The following is a 21204-nucleotide window of genomic DNA, read 5'->3' as shown; positions in this document are numbered from 1 at the left end:
GGTCCTGGGGAAGGAGGACACTGGCAGCTTTCCCCTATACCTAGAAGTCATCTCAGCTCTGAGAAGGTAGGTCCTGGAGAAGAGGATACTGGCAGCTTTCCTCTATACCTAGAAGTCATCTCAGCTCTGAGAAGGTAGGTCCTGGAGAAGAGGATACTGGCAGCTTTCCTCTATACCTAGAAGTCATCTCAGCTCTGAGAAGGTAGGTCCTGGGGAAGGAGGACACTGGCAGCTTTCCCCTATACCTAGAAGTCATCTCAGCTCTGAGAAGGTAGGTCCTGGAGAAGAGGACACTGGCAGCTTTCCTCTATACCTAGAAGTCATCTCAGCTCTGATTGTGTCTAGAATAATAAACTGGGGAGTTTCTTTAATAATCTATCACGTTTTTTTCATATGAACATAGGCTGGTTGAGGTGCTGTACATTGAATCTATGTATGTAGTGCAGTAAGTCTACAGTCAGTCCGGACAGGAGCGCAGCGGTGGGGGAGGACGTTCATGAAGGGGCTTGGCAGTGCAGGACTGGTGAGGAAAGGGTCAATAGTGAGTGGGGGCGGGAGCTGAGGGAAGCGCGAGTTGCTAGGGCGGCGGGGGGCGTGGCCAGAGGTGAGAAGGAGGAAGAAGGCGGAAGTAGGAGCAGTGTTGGCCAGGAGACTGAATCGGACGGACTGCAGCATGTCGGCGCCTGTGATGACGGTGGAGGAGATGTTAGAGAGGCTGAGGAGAGAAGCGGAGGTGCGGGGGCCTGGCTGGCTGCAGGAGCAGGTTGGTGCATGCATAATTTCACCTGCTCCTGTGGCTACCCCTAATGTTCGGGCTGCCCGGCCGCGGCGGAGTATTCCACCGGCGCGCCTAAGCCCTGAAGTCAGCCCCCGGGCCCGGCGCCGAGTAGGGAGCCCCCCTGTGGACCCTCAGCGGCGGAGAGCGGCCGCTCAGCCTTCTGCGAGCCGCTCTCGCCGTGGGAGGAATCCCGTTACGCGGCGGGGCCCTGTGAGGAGTGGGACGCCCCTTCCCCCGCTCCCTGCGGCTGTGCAGCTGGATTCGGGACCAGGAACGGTGGATCGGCCCAGTCCCTCCTTCAGCGGGCGGTCCACTCGGCTGTTTGATGATGTCCGGGTTCCTCGGACTGCGCTGGTGGAGGACGAATACCAGCGCAGGTCCAGAGAAGATTTGAGCAGCGTGGAAGAAGGTCCCCTTGCAGTGGTGGAGGCCGCGGTCTCGTCCCAGTGTCCGGCCAGTGTGGTGCAGAGGGTCGTGCAAGTGGTCCAGGAGGAGCAGCCGTCGACGTCCAGGAGCTATGATGGTGCAGTGTCCGTGCGGCAGGAGTCAGGATCTGCGGCAGCGGGAGTCACAGCGCCCGTGGTGCCTGGTGAGATTGCTTGGGGCTCCATGTTAGCGCAGGGTCTCCCGGTTGGTGGGGGGGGGACCATGGGGGATTTTAGTAAGGGTTTGGGGCAGTTTTTGGGGGGATTGGCGGGATGGTTGTCAGGTATGGGAGCTGGCGGCGGGTCTCCTTTGCCTGGTTGGGGAGTGGTGCCGGGGTCAGGGGTTTGGTGTGCAAGGGGCTGCGGCGGGGTTGGGGTCGGTGTCAGTGGAGACGCAGGCTGGTGGAGAAGGGGAGGGGCAGAGGTTAGATGATAGGGCTCGTGGTGAGGTGTATGTGTGCTTTGAGGGGCCGCTGGGGGCTCATTTGAAGCAAGAGGTGAGGGAAAAGATCTGGAAAGGTGAGTACGTGGAGATATTCTCGCTGCTCCCATTGGAAAGGTTTAATCTGGATAGGGGTAAGAAGGACGAGGGAAAAAAGGAGGAGGAGGAGAAGCGGCGGCATCGTTTGATCCCACGTACCTTTGCTAATTGGCTTCAGGCATTTGCCATATTAGCAAGTGTCATTGGTGAAAGGTCTCCTGAATGTTGTTCGGCACTTTTTTGCTACCAGGACGCTATTGGGGAGGCTTATAGGGTTTATGGTGGGGTGGGTTGGCTCAGGTACGATGAGCAGTTCCGGCAGCGTAAGGCGGTGAGGCCTGATATCCGGTGGGATCATAAGGATATTGGGTTGTGGTTGAGGGTGACGGCGCCTCCTAGAGCTGGGCAGTCCTTTCGGGGGGAGTCCAGGGGATCATCCCCGGGGGCGTTGGCAGCGGCATCGGCAAAAGGGTTGTGCTTCCTTTTCAACAAAGGAAATTGCAGATTTGGGGCCAAGTGCAAATTTAAGCACGAGTGCACGGGGTGTGGGGGAGCTCATGGAGCTAACCGTTGTTTCAAAGGGGGAAGGAATAGGGGGGGATGGTTCTGGAAAAGTGACGGACGCCGGTGCGGGTGGAAGAGATGCAGGTGTTCCTAGATAGATACCCGGATCGGGTTGCGGCTGGTTTGTTGGGGGATGGTTTTAGGTTTGGTTTTCGGATTCCATCGGTTGTTACGGCGGGGCCTGTGGTTCCTAAGAATCTTAGGTCTGCGCTTGTTCACGCGGAGGTAGTAACGGAGAAGTTGAGGAAGGAAGTGGAGTTGGGGCGGATGGCGGGTCCATTCAAGGAGCCGCCGATTGGGGGGTTGAGGATGTCTCCGCTGGGGGTGGTGCCGAAGAAAGAGCCGAACAAGTTTCGGCTCATTCATCACTTGTCTTACCCAAAAGGTGCGTCGGTCAATGATGGGATAGATCCTGAACTTTGTTCGGTGGTCTACACTTCATTTGATGCGGCTGTAAAATGGGTGAGGCGGTTGGGGCAGGGGGCGTTGATGGCTAAGGTTGATGTGGAGACGGCGTTTCGCTTGCTTCCGGTGCACGTAGAGAGCATGGATTGTTGGGTTGTTTTTAGGATGGGGAATATTTTGTGGATAGGTGCTTGCCGGTGGGCTGCTCTCTTTCATGTGCGTATTTTGAGACTTTTAGCTCATTTCTGGAATGGGTAGTGGTGGAAGTTTCAGGTTGTTCATCCGTTATCCATTATTTAGACGATTTTTTATGTTTACGGCCGGCAAATTCACGGGTTTGTTCTTTGTTGCTGCATACAGTGCAGTCGGTTTTTGCGCGCTTTGGGGTACCGTTGGCGCAGGAGAAGACGTTGGGTCCGGTGACGGAATTGTGTTTTTTGGGGATTGTTATAGATACGGAACGGATGGAGTGTAGGCTTCCCCAGGATAAGTTGGTGGATCTACGACAGGAGATTGATAGGGCCATTGGGAGGGAGAAGATTAGGTTGCGGGAGTTGCAGTCATTGTTAGGTAAATTGAATTTTGCGTGTCAAATTATGCCTATGGGTAGAATTTTTTGTAGAAGATTGGCCGCGGCTACGGCAGGGGTATCGGCGCCGTATCATTTTATCAGGTTACGTAAAGAGTTAAAAGGGGATTTGAGGGTGTGGGCGGAGTTTTTGGGTCAGTACAATGGTAGGTCTTTGGTGATGACGGAGTTGTGTGATAGCGTGGATTTTGAGTTATATACAGATGCGTCAGGGGGGGTGGGTTTTGGGGCCTATTGCCAGGGACAATGGTGTGCAGGCGTGTGGCCAGAGTCGTGGGTAAGTCGTGGGTGGGTAAAAAACATGGCTTTGTTAGAACTCTTTCCCATTGCAATGGCGGTGGTGTTGTTGGGCGAAAAATTGGGAAACAGGAAGGTGCGCTTTCATTGTGACAATTTGGGGGTGGTTCAGGCTATCAACAGTTTGTCCGCATCTTCCCCGCCGGTGGTTAGGCTGTTACAGTTTTTGGTATTGCGTTGTTTGTCGATTAACGTGTGGTTGGTGGCGGAACATGTGGCTGGAGTGGCTAATTCAGTGGCGGATTCTCTTTCTCGTTTACAGTGGGAGCGGTTCCGGCTTCTTGCGCCAGAAGCGGAGGTGGAGGGTCTGGAGTGTCCGTCGTGGCTGTGGGCGATCCTGGAGGAGAAGTGATGGGGTTGTTGAGGGATTCGTTGAGTCCGGGTACTTGGAGGGAGTATGGTAAGGCGTGGACGACCTGGGAGGCGTGGAATGGGGCTTGGGGTGCCGGTGGAGTGGATGGCGATGTGAGGTTGTTGATGTTGTTGGGGCAGTTGAAGAGCGAGGGGTGGTCGGTGTCAAAGGTGAATCATCTTATTTCAGGTATAGCGTTTGGGTTTAAGTGGCGGGGGTTACCTGATTTGACTAAGAGTTTTCTGGTGAGGCAGGTTTTGAAGGGTTGGCGGAGGGGTGCAGGCAGGGTGCCGGACAGTCGGAGGCCGGTGTCTTTTGAGTTGTTGGTGCAAATGGGTGATAAGTTGGGTGGTGTTTGCAGTTCGGGGTGGGAGCTGGGGCTGTTTAAGGCTGCGTTTGCTTTGGCGTTTTTTGGGGCTTTTCGCTTGGGGGAGTTGGTGTGTGATAGTGTTAGGAGAGCAGGGGGGCTTAGGAGTGATGATATTGAGTTGGTGGGGGATAGGTTGCATGTCCGGATTCGCAGGTCAAAGACGGATCAGGAGGGTAGAGGGCAGCGTTTTACGTTGTTTTCAGTGCCGGGGTGTAGTATGTGCCCGGTGAAGTGTGCGGGATCGTATGGTGCGGGTCTGCAGAGTAACGAGGTCCCGTTTTTGAGGCATGAGGACGGTTCCTTTTTGTCTAGGTTTGAGTTTTTGGCGGTCTTTAAAAAATGTTTAAAGGTTTTGGGGGTGCCGGTCAAGGATTATTCTGGGCATTCATTCAGAATTGGTACGGCAACTGAGGCAGCCAGGTTGGGCGCCAGTGAGGAGGTGATTAGGAGGATTGGGCGTTGGGAGTCGGTTCGTTTTAAATCGTATGTGCGGCCTGCATTGTTGTAGAGTAAGGATGTTGGTAGGTGATGTTGATTTTGTTCTTTTGTGTTCACAGGTCGAATGATGGCGGCGTTGGTGTGGATTTTGGGGCACTCCTATGTGTTCTGGGGTGCAATCAGAGTGGATGTGAGGCAGAGTGGTCGGCAGTTGGGTGTGAGTCCGGAGTTGGCTACGGTCAGGTGGTTGGGAGTCAGAGGTATGTTGTGGGGCGGAGTGTTGCGGGAGGTGCATCATTTCGTTCGTTTGGATCGTCCTCCTGATGTGTTGGTTTTGCATGTGGGGGGGAATGATTTAGGAAAGCGTCCGTTTAGGGAATTGGTTCGGGATGTCAAGTTTGACTTACTCAGGATTTGGGCGTTGTTTCCGGGGGTGATCATTGTCTGGTCTGACATTGTGCCGCGGAAGGCGTGGAGAGGTGCGAGGTCAGTGGTGAGCCTTAATAAGGCTAGGATAAAGGTAAACAGAGCGGTGGGCCGTTTTATGGCGAGGAATGGTGGTGTGGTGGTGCGGCATGAGGTATTGGAGAAGGGTGAGGGTGCGTTTTGGAGAGCAGATGGAGTGCACCTGAATGCGGTGGGTACGGATTTGTGGGCTCTGGGGCTCCAGAGTGAAGTGGAGATAGCTCTGCGTATGTGGAGGGACGCGCAGGGTTGAGGTAGTCAAGCTGCGCGTTCTTGGAGGCGGGGGAGGTCCTTGAAGTGGTGGAATATGGTGGTACCTGAGGATGGGAGGGCCCCGCGGGAGGGGCTGGACTCTCATTGAGGAGCTGGTAGGAACTAATTACGCGTCCATCAGTTGCTGCCTCCGAGCTGGGTTCAACGGCTGGGGGCAAGATGGAGACGCAGGTGTTCCAGTGTGTATAAAGTTATTGGGGCTTCTAGGACCTCCCTCGTCATGGGTTTAACTCATGTTATATTTATGTTGTATTTATTTAATAAACGGCTGCTGTGGCCGATTAAATCCAAGCAGTGGTGTGGTGTGTTTATTTATATGGGTGAGGGTGAGGGGTGGAGGTTATGGGTTGGGTAGGCTTATAGGACGGAACGAATAGCCAATGCCTTCTTCAAGTCAGTCCGGACAGGAGCGCAGCGGTGGGGGAGGACGTTCATGAAGGGGCTTGGCAGTGCAGGACTGGTGAGGAAAGGGTCAATAGTGAGTGGGGGCGGGAGCTGAGGGAAGCACGAGTTGCTAGGGCGGCGGGGGGCGTGGCCAGAGGTGAGAAGGAGGAAGAAGGCGGAAGTAGGAGCAGTGTTGGCCAGGAGACTGAATCGCCCACCGCCCCCACCCTTTTTGAAGTGGAAATGGTGAGGGTTGGTGTTGTGATATGTCGCGGCAGTCGTGGAGGAGGGGGAGGTCCTTGAAGTGGTGGAATATGGTGGTACCTGAGGATGGGAGGGCCCCGCGGGAGGGGCTGGACTCTCATTGAGGAGCTGGTAGGAACTAATTACACGTCCATCAGTTGCTGCCTCCGAGCTGGGTTCAACGGCTGGGGGCAAGATGGAGACGCAGGTGTTCCCGTGTGTATAAAGTTATTGGGGCTTCTAGGACCTCCCTCGTCATGGGTTTAACTCATGTTATATTTATGTTGTATTTTTTTAATAAACGGCTGCTGTGGCCGATTAAATCCAAGCAGTGGTGTGGTGTGTTTATTTATATGGGTGAGGGTGAGGGGTGGAGGTTATGGGTTGGGTAGGGTTATAGGACGGAACGAATAGCCAATGCCTTCTTCATGTGTTATGTGCCACTTGTGCAGGGGGTGGGAGACTAGGGGCCCACCTTGCTCAGATGCCCACCGGGGGATTCACCTGTACCCCTGTGGGCCAGTCTGAGCCTGGATATGTATTACATATAATTTTTATCATTCATTATTATTTATCATTTCTAATTTATCCGCAAAAAAGGTTAGCTGTACCGTGATTTTGGGATGAGTTGTCCAGAAAAAAGAAATATTCTGGTTGGCAACCCTGCCACAGGATCATACTGAAATAAAGCTGTCACTAGGATTCTGTTGCAATAAAGTCACGCAGAGGCACATAGCATTATAAATCAGTATAATGCCCTGTGCTCCTGCAAGTCCAGAACGGAGGATCACACACGGAGCGTGATTCCAACAGCCCTTAGATAAGTACGGTCACTCCCTATTTATAAAGGGAATGGTAGCATCCTGTCTCATGCAGCCTCATGTCACCTCTCCTGACATTAAATAATTGTATTCCATATTAAATGACCATTCTGGAGCACCCTATGTCAGGGATCAGCAATCTCCAGCGCTCCTGCTGTTCTGAAACTACAACTCCCAGAATCCTTTTTACATTTCTATGGAAGTTACAAGAACAGCCAAGTAAGTGTGCATGCTGGGAGTTGCAGTTTCCCAGGAGCTGGAGTGCCAAAGATTGCTGATCCCTCCTCTATGTTGTGCCATTCCTCAGATTATTCTTACTATGAGGTTATGAATTAGTACTCAACCGAGTGTTACCAGTCTGGGGTGTGGGTCTGCACGGGCTGTGCTGCCATTTTCAGACTGAGCAGGGGAAGAGCCTCAATCGGTAATTTATAAACCTCTAGTAGGATTAATAGAGTAATAGCACAACATAGTTATAAAAAATAAAAATAAATCTCCATTGTGGAATGTAATTGGCTACTAAAACAGACATGTCATGAGAGGTGAAAGGTCCAGAGGATGATTTCAAAAGGTGACAATTACAAGTGACAGTCTGAACAGTGCCCATGTAAGCTATTACCCTGCTTTTCACAGGACCTGTGTGCAATAAATATATCTACTGTTCCCTCCATCCCGCCACTTTGTGTATGCAATGATTATTTCCTTTAGTTGCTGCATGTCTTATTCTGCAAATAATTGTTGCATGAACCAAATAAAAAGGGCAGAAATAATAAGGTGAATCTATTTTAAGTCATTGAATAACCCAATAATACAGGCTGTGTATTGAACGTTTCAGGCACATTTAGTCATTATAATGCATAAAACTCCATTACAATAGACACAACTCCACAATTGTCTCTCAGCAGGATCATCTCGGTGCATCATAGTCTCATGCTGAGTAAGGGCACTGTATGTGTGAGTCTCTCGCCTCCTCTTTTTATGCTTTTATAGTTTCTGACAGATCTGTCATTTTAATCTGAACACTAAGAAGTTTAAATCCTTGCTCTATATAATGACTGAAGATGATTCCCCAGGCTCCTAGTAGAATCCCTTTCATATTTCATGTTCACCAAGATACAAAGATGTTCCTCCTGGAGATCTATTCCCCAGATATTGGACATGGGGTATCGTAATGGGCAATTGACAAGTTCCAATGTAAATCTAATCACATGATCTGGATTTCACTGACAGGTAGTATACATTCAATATGGTGCACTGTTTATTTTAGAATGGTCATAATGGAGCCACACGACTCCTAACTGTATAGACAGTAATGCAGGATGTGTGTGCTTTATGGCAGCTGTAATGAATGGGTGTTAATGGACACAAAAGAGTCAATAGACTAATACAGTCTCCAGGAAGTGACAGACTATCCCTCACAGGGTGTAAAGTGTCCCATCTTACAGTCGGGCCTTACGCTTCTGTGAGTCGGACCTTACGCTTCTGTAATTTGCCAACTGGCTCTTGGTACTGCCCATATGGCACAGGTAGGTTAGCGTTAGGTCCCGTGCCACTTGAGATACCTTGACGGGGTGTGCGGGCTCTGGTATGTCCTTCATATAAGGATATATTGGCTAAAGTCTCATTTTAACATTAGTTTGAGGGTTTAGTCAGATTTTGATGATTGCATTCACCACAGTAGTGCACCGCCAACCAGGTACATAATGATCTGTTGCTCTCAGCATTAATATAAAAGCATCAGGCACTTAGGCCCTCCTGAACTGAACTGTGTTGCATCCCTCAGGATAATGATACAGTTTCATATTTTGCCGCGGACGTCAGTATTTCGTGCTGTACAGAGGTATTAGTTTCTGCTTGGGGTGGTGTTTTGTTATGCACTACGGTATTGCTGACCCCATCTATTTCTGTTGTCCAGCCTTCAGTCAATTTGGACGGGGCCACTTTTAGTTTTTTTCTCCAGGGCCACTTTAAGTTCCCACTCCGTCCCTGATTGTTCAGTATAACAGTAAACCTGTTAGTCACTCACTATTCTAGAAAACCTGGCATTGCTAAGTTTGCACTTCATATGGAAATGGGAAACAACAAAATTTTGAAGGATCATTCTGGTGTTCTAGCTTTAACTCAGAGATGTATAAAGATTACAGTAACTGTTTATAGAACTCGCATCGAATGATTGGGACCATAATGTGTATATTTACTAAGGCTATATTTAGGTCTAGGAATGCTATCGACCCTAACCTACAATATCTTCTGTGATAAGATTTCTTAGGGTAAAGTCAAGTGCTGCCAGGGTGGACTGAGAACTTAAAATTCCCAGAATATAAGGTACTTGTCCACTGCAAATCACCATTTGACTCACGAAACACCATTTCACGACCAGATAATTGGTGTTTGGTGCGCATTGTCATGAACACCGCAATTTACCTGGACATCTTTCAACAGTTTTACAACCAACTAACACCAGAAGAAAAAAATGTTGTGCTTTTTCCAACCAGATGGGGCAACATGCCGCATCTCACGGAACTCACCGGCACGGTTTCATGACCTGTTACGGAGGAGTGAACTGTGAGCAAAGGTTTATGGCCACCACGTTCCCAAGACTTGTCCACATGCAATTTTTATCTGCGGGGAAATTGTACACTAACAATCCACATCTCCTGGATGAACTCAGGGAAAACATCACAAACACTATCTGCAGCATCACTGCTAAAAAGCTGCAAGCAGCATCAACCAACATAAGCCGAGGTGCCCAAAGATTCATAGATGTGAACGGCCACCACTTTCAGCATCTTTTGTGACTTGTGTGTAATAAAAAATAAAAAAAAACAATGCACTTCCTTGCTCATCTTGTCATACTATCGCTGGAGGTGGGCTACTTTTTTATGGGCCACCCTGAATTATGCGGGTGTCGGACACCTGGGCCATGAGTGCGGCTGCTCCCTTTGGACCCCCTTTATTTATGTCACTGTTTATAAACATAAGCCACCCCATGTATCAGATGCCTTATTACAATAATAAACATAAATTTTTCTGTCACATAATACCTGTCACGACCATGGTTGTGGTCGTGACTCCTTGGTTTGCATGCAGTTGTCAGCGGTTTGTTTTATGTTGTCAAACACAGGTGTGAGCTCTGTATCTTGCCTCACGTGTGGTTGCCGTTGGCAACATAAGGTTGTTGGCAGTGGAGCGGACTGAGCGGTTGCTAGGCGCTCGCTGTCACGGCATGCGGTTGCCTCTGGCAACGTGTGGTCTTAGTGTGCACTTTCTATGTTTGGTATGAGGGAGTTTGTGGTGTCTACACTCCCCCTTTAAGTGACACTTACCTTATTTGGTGATGGAAGGGTTAACCCCTTTCCTAGTGTGTGTGTGAGTGTGGCCGCTTGGGCTATTTAGCTTCCTGCTGGAAGGCAGTAGTTGAGGGGTACTTCAGCCATGCGGTTTGCTGGAGTCATCCTCCTGGTTCATATACCATCTTTCCAGTAAGGGCCACCCTTGTGGTCATAAAAAAGAATGTCTGATGTTAAGTTGATGTTTTTATACTTTTGATATTTATTGCAGCTATGGATGTCCTGGTTACCTGTGTGTTTTGCTGTTTGTGCTGTCTCCCTAGTGTTTGTGTGGACAGCGTATTTGAGCACGGATTCCAGTCAGCAAGGCTGTGGCAGGTTAGGGTGGAACTGCTTGGTTCATCTGTCATATCCATATGTCTGTTTATGTTCCCCATCTCCTTGCAGCTTGGCCAGTGAGACTCCTGTTCGTCCGTGCCTAAAAGGGTCGTCTTACCCTGCTCCTAGTTCAGGGCCACCCTGAGGTCTAGTAGGGACCCCAAGGTTCCGGAGTATGAGCCCTCCTACCATCAGGGTCGGCTCATACAGCTAGGAGTCAGGGTCAGTATTAGGGATACGATAGGAGGTGACCTGCTCCCTGATCCTGTGGTCCTGGCTGAGTAGCGACCATCATCTTCTGCCATCACACGGCTGAGGGTTTTCCCCATTCTCAGCCGTGACAAAACCATAAAGCATATTGAGGTATATATATGGCAGTACAGGTCTTATAATGGGTATTACAATCATCTAAGTATCCCCCCTGTCCACATTATACATACAGTAAACTTAAGTTTTATAACCTGCTCCAACGGTCTTCAATCTGCCCAAGGGGCGGCGTTTCACCTCTCTTGCGCCCAGCCAGCCTCCCCAACTGCCGCTTTGAAGCGCCGCCCAGCTCATGAATATTCAGTTTGCTGGGCGGCTTCTGCGGTCCCCGCTCTGAAGCGCTGCGCTTAACAGTGCCCGGCGCATGCGCCGGATCTTGTGAAGTCCGGTACAGTAAGCGCCGCCCAGCTCATCAATATTCACTTCGCTGGGCGGCGCTTACTGTCCCCGACTTCACAAGATCCGGCGCATGCGCAGGGCACTGTTAAGCGCAGCGCTTCAGAGCGGGGACCGCAGAAGCCGCCCAGCAAACTGAATATTCATGAGCTGGGCGGCGCTTCAAAGCAGCAGTTGGGGGAGGCTGGCTGGGCGCAAGAGAGGTGAAACGCCGCCCCTTGGGCAGATTGAAGACCGTTGGAGCAGGTTATAAAACTTAAGTTTACTGTATGTATTATGTGGACAGGGGGGATACTTAGATGATTGTAATACCCATTATAAGACCTGTACTGCCATATATATACCTCAATATGCTTATTGGCCCTGTCAGTGTCCCTTTAATGCAGGAATGCTTAATGTGTTACATAACATGACAACTGCAGGGGTTACTGGGCCATGGGGCATTAAAAGGAGACTCTTCATCTTGAGTGTAATTTTCCATTCATATGTATGGGAATCCTCATCCCCAGCTCCTAACTTACGTGAACATTTGTAATACATATTTAAACTTTGACTAGGAGAACTTAAGTCATTATCATTTCAATTAAAATTGCTCTTTGAAGCAATATGTCTTCAGGCTCTGCAAAGGAAAAAATCTAAACGGCAAACATGGAAATACACCAAATAAATTCAAATTTGGGAAATTCGAGGTTTCCTTTTGTCAGACAATTCATGCGTTCTCTCTGGTTTTGAATCTTTGAAAACTACATATGCAGTACCCCAGATCAGAGTACTTGCAAATGTTATTGTTATTTAATGCTATTGGATGTATTCCATGGCATACCTTCAATGCAGGCGGACCAGGCGACTACTATGGAACCATCCGATGCTGAACTCCTTCCTTCTTCCACAGGATAGGGGATAACTATTAGATCGGTGGGGGTCCTACCGCTGGGACCTCCACCGATCATGAGAATGGGGGTTCTGTATACCCTGCAGCCCCCCTGAAATAAGCGGAATGGCCAGTCGCATATGCGCATGGCTGCTCTATTCATTTCTATGGGAGTTTCGGAGATAACCGAACACCCTTAGGAAAGAATGGCCGCTCCACTCATTTCAGGGGGTATGGGGCACCCATTTTCGTGATCGGTGTGGAGGTCCTACCACTAGGAGAGGGGATAAATTGAAACAAGTGGAATCTCCCTTTAAGTCTACTTAGGGTGGGCCCAAGCCACTCTGTGCACCCTTGCTACTCCTGCTTCCTGTGCCTGCTCCTCTCTATCTCTCTCCCATAATTGTCAGGACCAGGTTTCTGCATAGTTGTTTTATCTGGCCCTGACAATAAAGAGAGGGAGGGGCTGTGACATCACAAATGGGTTTCCTTCAAGAAAACTGCTGTCACAATACTAGCTTAAGTCAGAGGAGCCCAGAGTGAAAATACTGTATCCACCATCAAATTAGGAGCTGTATATCATGGGGGCATTTATTGTTGGTGGCCACCCCTGTGACAATCCATGTGGAAGTTATAATCTTGGACATATACATAAATTAGATTGACTACAGAACTGGATTTGTGTAATTACAATACTTACCTGCAGGGCCGCCGCTTCCATTCAGGCAAGGGGGGCAACTGCCCCCGGGTCCCCAAGTCCTTAGGTGCCCCCGCCGTCCCGCAACTAAATATATTTTTGTGGGCCCCGTGGCGGCAAGTGGGGGCAGCAGCGGCAGGACAGTCACACAGGGAGATGAGCACCTCCATTGTGGAAGCGCTCATCTCCATAGTCATCTGTATCGCCGTTCTCAGGACAGCGATACAGATGGCTGTGATGTGGGGCAAGGGAGGGAGAGGTGTGTCCCTCCCCTGTTCCTCTGATAGGCTGCCGGCACTAGGCCGGCACATAATGGGGGGCTCTGGCTACTGGCACATGATGGGGGGGGGGGGCTCTGGCTACTGGCACATGGGGCTCTGGCTACTGGCACATGATATGGGGGCTCTGGCTACTGGCACATGATATGGGGGGGGGCTCTGGCTACTGACACTTGATATGGGAGGGCTCTGGCTACTGGCTCATGATATGGGGGGATCTTGTTACTGGCACAAGATGGTGGGGGGGCTCTAATTACTGGAACATGATTGGGAGGCATCTATGGGGGCACATTTTACTGGCACATTATTGGGGGACATCTATGGGGGCACTTATTACTGGCACATTATTGGGTGGCATTATGGGGGCACTTATTACTGGCACATTATTGGTGGGCAGTATAGGGGCATCTACTGAGGCCACAAAGAAAGTGCATTTCATATGGGGGGCTCTGTACAGTAGCATTTTATACTGTGACACATTATGGTGGGTACTATGGGGAAGGTAGAAGAGGAGTACTATGGGGTCATCTACGGGGGGCACTAAGAAGGGGTATTTTATACTTACAAATTATGGGGGACACTGAGGGCATCTACTGGGGCACTATATATGGGACATTTTATACTGGTACATTATGGGGGCACTAGGAGGGAGGGGGGAGCACTATGGGTGCATTTACTGGGGGCACTATATAGGGGTATTTTATAGTGCCACATTATGGGGGCACTATTTGGAACATTAGCTCAACTGGGGGCATTACAAGGGGGTATTTTTGCACTGTCACATTATAAGGAGAATTATTTCTACTGGGGGGGCATTATGGTGGGCTTTATTACTCCCCCATGGTATGACCCCCTAGTAGCAGCACCATCCTCTCCCTGCTCCGCTATCCCTCTGTCCCTTCACCAAATCCTTATTATGAAATCTTTCTCATTAGAATAAAACACAACATCAGCTCCACCGAGCCCCCCGGCCAAAGTGTTGAAGTGGTGTCCAAGATCCCCAAGGGCCAAGCCAAGTAATTGTAAGTTTTCATGTGAAATAAGTTTGTTATACACATATAGCCTACACTGTGCCACACAATATACAGTTTTTTCTGTATTAATGTCCACAAATTAAATCTCCAGAGTCAATACGGGACGTTAAAGTCAGCAAGTGTCATGGGGGGGACCCTTATTGTTTTTCGCCCCAGGGCCCCATTTCACCTAGAACCGGCCCTGCTTACCTGTTATGTTATCTAGGCAGAAAATCCACACAAAAATGTAATAGTGCTCGGATTTACAAGTTTTGAAGATGGCGAGAAGAACGCAACCTGTCACATTTCTTCTGTTATTTGCAGACAGAGGATATCAAAGGTCACCTTTCAGGGATGTTTCTTAAGAGGAGACAATACTTCAATGCACACGATGCACACCTGAAACATTTTAAACTTAGGGAAAGAAAAGTTCTAATATACTGTATATTTTTATTTATATGGTAAAGGTAATTTATGTTAAAAGATTTTTGATTAAAGGGGTTTCCCCGCAAGTTAGATATTGATGACCTTTTCATAGGATAGGTCAACAAAAACAGGTTGGTGGGGGGCCCAAAACCCATCGGCACCCCCAACAATCTGCTGTTACAAGTTCCAGGAAGGAACACCAAAGGTCTGTACACTGTGAAGTGGCCATTGTTGGGTACTGCAGCTCAGCTCCCATTGACTTTAAGTAGAAGTTCACTGCTGGTGGAAGTATTCATGGATTACCCCAAGGAATGGAAATCACTGACATAGTCAGATCTTCTTTAAAGGGATTATCCCATGATTGATGTAAAAAATTACAATTATTCGTCATCTACTAGATGACAACCTTTTTCTAAAAAAAAAGTTAGAACCAGCCCTGTACCTCACATGGATCCAGAGATCTCCCCATTCATTGCTTAAATTGTTCTGCTAGATTTATTTTAAGTTGGCAGCTCAGGAGACGTGTCTTTTATCAGATGGCGAATCATGTCTGCTGCAGCTGGTGACAGTTGAAGGATGGAACTGAGCATGTGCTTCTATCTCAGTGAGCAGGACAGAGAAATGAGATAAAGAGCAAACAGCAGGTGAAGCTATCCAGATATATGTTATTCCTTAGTAGCTATAGTAAATGTTTAATTACATGCAATTACAAAAGTATGCAGATCCAGGTGCTGGTTTGAAAACTGTAGAATATTTTTTATGGGATAACCCCTTTAAGAAATGAACCCTTGCTAGAATCCTTAGCATAAGAAGTGGTGAGCAGAATGGTTAGCAGAAGGCATAATGAGAACACTAGAAAGCTCCTGGAAAGAACCAGGCAGGAGATTAGGTGCTCTGGAATTACAGAACTGTTCTGTCTGGTTTTCATAGTCACTGGCTTATGACTGCAGAGAGCAGATAGCATTTTCACATGTGGATGGTTTTTATAGCCCCTTGAACAGCAATATTTTCAGGAAAGATATTATTTATTTACCAGTGAACTAGGCATTCATTTACCCTGCCGTTAATTTCATTTTTGTGTTGTAAGAACTGGCCATTAACTTATAACTAGTGTTGATCGAGCACCAAAGTCCTCGGGTGCTCGGGCCGAACACATCGGGATGCTCGGATATAATGGAAGTCTATGGAAGAACCCGAGCATTAAACCAGGCACCCCCTGCTCTGAAGAGGGGAGGGTGCCTGGTTCATAGGAAAAGGTCAGAAATTGATGGAAACACCTCCGAAATGGTTCGGGAACAGCATGGGGAAGATGTCTGGATGCATCTTGGGATCCCAGGTCGCTGCTGGGAACGATGTTGTCTGAGTAGTATGCCACTTTTACAGACTGACAATAATACGCACCAAACCAAAGATAAAACCGATTTTATACAGAGGAAATATTGTTAGGAAACATTCTTTCCTGTATATTTACTTGTATATAAAGTGCAAGTGCTGCCAAAAATTACAAGGAAGAGGCACTCCGATACAACCTGTATATCACATAATGGAGGGCCTCATTCACATTGTGGTACAATTGTTCATGTAGTGGAACTCTTACACTCATAAAGCCTATGCACTAAGTGAAAGGGCAGCCAAAAATTACAAGGAACCGGCACTCCAGTACACCTTTTGTTACACATAAAGGAGGGCATCATACACATCCTTGAAAAATTATGATTGATGGCCTGCTGGTGACCCTCAAAAACATTTGGAGCAAGGGTCTGCTGATCTGACCATCTAGAACATTATGGGAGAGGGCCTGCTGCCGCTTTAGTGACTCTAGATAACCTGGGGCAGATCACACTTCCCCGTGATGGCGATGATCCATTCGGATGTCTTCCCTATCAACTTTCGATGTTATTTTCAGCTCAAACTATGGTGAGCACGGATAAAGGTGAATCAGTGTTCGATTCCGGAGTGGGAGCCTGAGAAACGGCAACGTCTACCAAATCCAAGCAAGGCAGCAGCGTGCAAATTACCTATTAGGTATAATTAGGTGAGGGCCTGCAGGTGAGCTGACCCTGTAAAAGATTTTAGGTGCGGGCCTGCAGGTGAGCTGACCCTGTAAAAGATTTTAGGTGCGGGCCTGCTGGTGAGCTGACCCTCTAAAAGGTTGTAGGTTAGGGCCTGCAGGCGAGCTGACCGTCTAAAAAATGATATGCAAGGGCCTTCAGGTGAGCTGACCCTGTAAAAGATTGTAGGTGAAGACCTGCTGGTGAGCTGACCCTGTAAAACATTGTAGATGAGGGCCTGCTGATGAGCTGACCCTGTAAAACCTTATACACAAGGGCCTGCTGGTGAGCTGACTCTCTGAAAAATTATATGTGAGGGACTGCTGGTAAGCTGACCCTGTAAAACATTGTAGGTGAGGGATTGCTGGTGAGCTGACCCTCTAAAAAATTATATACGAGGCCCTGCAGCTGAGCTGACCCTGTAAAACATTATATGTGAAGGGCATATATGCGAGGGCATTATATACGACGAATAAGCATGTTGATATGATGGAAGAGGAGGAGGAGAAAAGGAAGATTCAACCATATACCCTTGTTTGTGGTGGAAGGGGTGCATGGGAATACACTGTATTCAGTACATTTATAAACAACACATTAAGGCTCCATTCACACGTCCGCAAATGGGTCCGTATCCGTTCCGCAATTTTGCGGAACGGGTGCGGACCCATTAATTTTCGATGGGGACGGAATGGATGCGGACAGCACACAGTGTGCTGTCCGCATCCGCATTTGCAGAGCGCTGCCCGATCTTCGGGTCCGCAGCTCTGCAAAAGATAGAACATGTCCTATTCTTGTCCGCAGCTTGCGGACAAGAATAGGCATTTCTATAGGAGTGCCGGGCGGGTGTGTTGCGGATCCACAATTTGCGGGTCCGCAACACACCATGGACGTGTGAATGGAGCCTAAAAGTGCCTTTATGTTCATCAGCTTTCCTCTGGTGGAGTCGAGAAGTCATGGTCAATCCAGGCCTTGTTCATTTTTTTTAAGAGTCAACCTGTCAGCATTTTCAGTTGACAGGCAGATACGCTTATCTGTTATGATGCCACCAGCAGCACTAAATACCCGCTCAGACAAAACGCTGGTGGCAGGGCAGCACCTCCAAGGCGTAGAGCGCAAGTTTGTGCCATGTGTCCAGCTTGGACACCAGTAGTTGTAAGGCTCTGAGGGGTCATTGAGGACGTTGACACGGTCTGCTATGTACTCCTTCACCATCTTCCAACATTTTTCCCTCCTTGTGACACTAGGCCGCGCATCAGGGTGAGGGTGCTGGCGGGGTGTCATGAAACTGTCACAGGCTTTGGAGAGTGTTGCCCTGCCTCTATTGGAACTGCTGTGTGTTCCCCTCGTCTCCCCTCCTCGGTTGCACCAGGAAGTATGGACTCTGCCGCCAGCGTTGTCAGATGGAAATTTTGGAGCAATTTTCACCAAGGATCTTCTGGTATTGCACAGTTTTGCTCATCCTCTCCACCACAGGAATGAAAGATGAGAAGTTCTCTTTGTAGCGGGGGTTGAGAAGGGTGAACAACCAGTAATCCGTGTTGTCTAAAATTCATATAACGCGTGGGTCGCGGGAAAGGTAGCCTGACATGAAGTCAGCCATGTGTGCCAGAGTACCAACAGGCAAGACTCTCAATCTCCTCATCCCCTTCCTCCTCTTCTGCCCACCCATGCAGAACAGGTGGAATTAAAGGGTTTCTGTCACCCCAATTTTCGCTATTAAACAGGCTGACATTATAGATGTGAAAATGTCACCTGAATTTAATTCTGCATTTCTTTTATTTAAGTGTGCCCCCGTTTTCATGCAATTATAACTTGTATTATATGCAAATGAGCCTCTAGGAGCGGGGGGGGGGGGGGAGGCTGGCACCTGCTCCTAGAGGCTCCGTTCGCCCACCTCATTTCCACGCCCTTCTGTCTTGATTGACAGGGACAGGCCAGGGTTGGTTCTCCTGCTGGCCCCGTCTGCCGTGTAAATCTCGCAGATACCATCTACGGAAAAAGTACACTGTATATCTCATATAAATTTTAGAAGCGCACAAGTTACACTGCAGATGTGGCGCTGATAATGTCACTGTCCGCAGCAGACACCGTCTATTGTAAAAGTACACTGTATGTCACAGATATTTTTTGGATGCGCACACTTTACACTGGAGATGTAGCGCAGCTAATGTCACTGTCCGCAGCGGACACCATCTATGGAAAAAGTACACTATATGTCACATATATTTTTGGGATGTGCACACTTTTTACTGGAGATGTGGCGCAGCTAATGTCACTGTCCGCAGTGGAAACCGTCTATTGAAAAAGTACACTGGATGTCACAGATATTTTTTGGATGCGCACACTTTGCACTGGAGATGTGGTGCAGCTAATGTCACTGTCCGCAGCGGACACCGTCTACGGAAAAAGTACGCTGGAAGTCAGATATTTTTTGATGCGCACACTTTACGCTGGAGATGTGGTGCAGCTAATGTCGCTGTCTGCAGCGGCCTAACTATTGTACGCTATTTAGCACAGGATGCGCTAAAAATAGATATTGCTGCCACACACAATAGTACTTAGAAGGACTTTTGAGTCTGTAAAGTTTTTGCTATTTAGTGCAGGTTGCACTAAAAATATAGATTGCTGCTGCCACACTTAATAGTTCTTAAAAGGACTTTTGGGTCTCTGAAAAGTTTTTGGTGGTAATAATATTCTTAAATCACTCCCTACGCTGTCTGTCCCTTCCTCAGCACAGCTCTTCCTAAGAATGAGCCGAACATGCGTCATCGGGTGCTATTTAGCACCCGATGACGTGTTCCGGCCAGCCAATCACTGTAATGACATCAGCCAACATGGCTACGGCATTTCAGTGAGGGCAGTACTTACCTGCATGTTTATTGGCTGTGTAGCTGAGCATGCTCGATCATCACTACTTGTAATCTCTGTGTTTCTCAGCTAAATTAGACACATTGAATAATTATGATCTTTAAATGAAAATTCACTACAAATTTCATATGTGGGATGTCAATTATTTACAGATTATGGACTCTCCTGATGTTATTTAAACATCCCGTGGATGATAACATGATGACCTTAGCCAGTTATGTAAAATTCTTTCTGTTTCACTTTTTTTAAAATAATATTGTACATGTGATTAAAACCTATTACTAATGTACTTTTATTATTATTATTATTATTATTATTATTATTATTATTTTTACTTTTCCTAGCAAAATAGGCACCTGATGTCCAAATGAACAATCATGCCCGCATACATTATATTCTTATATGGTGTAATGGCCTCAAGGATACAATGTTTTCTGGGCACTAAAAAGGAATATATGAAGATCAACTTTTGAACAAGAATACTGTATCTTGGACGGAAATTGACCTTTATGGCAAGATTGTCCAAACTGTATGCTTGTCTTTTTTATGTTTGTTATAGACTTCATAACCATCTAGGAACTTCTCTTGGATGGCATTAAAACCTTTTTATTTTTCTAAGTTGATCCCTTGTTGCCCGACCTAACCATATCAGGCACGAGGTATGGTGGCAACTGTTGACCAGTGCTCCAGTCTGTACTAAAGAGGCATCCCATGTGACTAACAGGGCCCATGGATAAGAAGGACCTATTTTAAGATGGTCTTGTCCTCTGTTTTAATGGATTGTGAGAACGTACAAAGAGATGTGGTGCTCACAAGTGCCGCAATGCTAGCAAACAAAGTGTAAAATATTGTTTTGAGGTAACAGAATCTATAGTCTCCATTTGCCCCCATTCAAATGTGACTGGTTTAGAAGATATACAGTAATTTGGCTTCTGAAATGCACTTTTTTTTATTTTATTTTTAGGAAAATTGTTTATATGAATTGCATGTTGTATGTTGTAGAGACTACCTCAAAATTATAATCCAAAGCAAAACTTTGTTCAAGTAAGGCCAATATTTGGTCAGCTATTTCCATCAGTTATTAAGCCAAAGCCAGGTGCAGGTCATTACACCTTATTTCTGAGAAGACTTCACCACTGCTTTTGTCACACAATAACTGATGGAAATATTTTGTCTAGAGTGAAGCTAGGCATTCGAAGCGGAATTCGGTCCGACTTTGATTCTAAACGAATCCAAATTTTCTCTCACTTCGCGGTATAGAATCAGCTTTTCCTAAAATAGCGTCTGCATATATTAAAAAGCAAAAATAAGTATAGAGGAGACAATCCCAGGAACACAAGATCACCCATAATGCTGTGCAGCCAGCCTATCCGCTGGTTCGATTTGGTTCGATCTGGATTTATTTGCGATGAATTGTGTCAAAAATCAGCTTTTTCCTGGCTTCGGAGAGCCTTTATAGTGGTGTAAACACTGTTCCTTGCAGTAACACACATAGGGAGTTTTTTTTTGGCAGTGAAATAATACTGTTAGTCTGTATGACATGCAGATGACAGGCATCACTCTTAGAATCACTGCACACTTCACTTATTTGGGCAGTCATGAGGCCAAAACTGACCAAATAACTCAAATGTGAACTCAGTTTTACAGGTCAATGTTAGCGTCAAGAAGAAGCGCACTCCTTTTACACGGTCGGCAGCTGATTCCACATAGATGTCTACAGAACGTGTTCTATTAAACGCTTATACAAGTAGAGCCCCCAGACAGAGTGGAGAGGGTGTCAGCAG

The 21204-nt window shown here is 47.6% G+C and overlaps 1 protein-coding gene across 1 annotated transcript in view; it reads left to right on the top strand.

Annotated features, from left to right (window-relative positions):
• Nucleotides 1-673: 673 nt before the first annotated feature.
• The window catches only part of LOC120994679 (EZH inhibitory protein-like), a 57056-nt gene continuing 36525 nt past the window's right edge, over nt 674-21204 (top strand). The window contains exons 1-2 of the mRNA XM_040423458.1: nt 674-1367; nt 4819-4959. Of these exons, the coding sequence (XP_040279392.1) occupies nt 674-1367; nt 4819-4959 (835 nt within the window). The remainder of the gene's footprint in view (nt 1368-4818; nt 4960-21204) is intronic.

Source organism: Bufo bufo, chromosome 1, assembly GCF_905171765.1.
Source record: "Bufo bufo chromosome 1, aBufBuf1.1, whole genome shotgun sequence".
Taxonomy (NCBI): domain Eukaryota; kingdom Metazoa; phylum Chordata; class Amphibia; order Anura; family Bufonidae; genus Bufo; species Bufo bufo.
The sequence above is the reverse complement of the archived record's forward strand: the minus strand, read 5'-3'. Positions and strand labels throughout refer to the sequence as shown.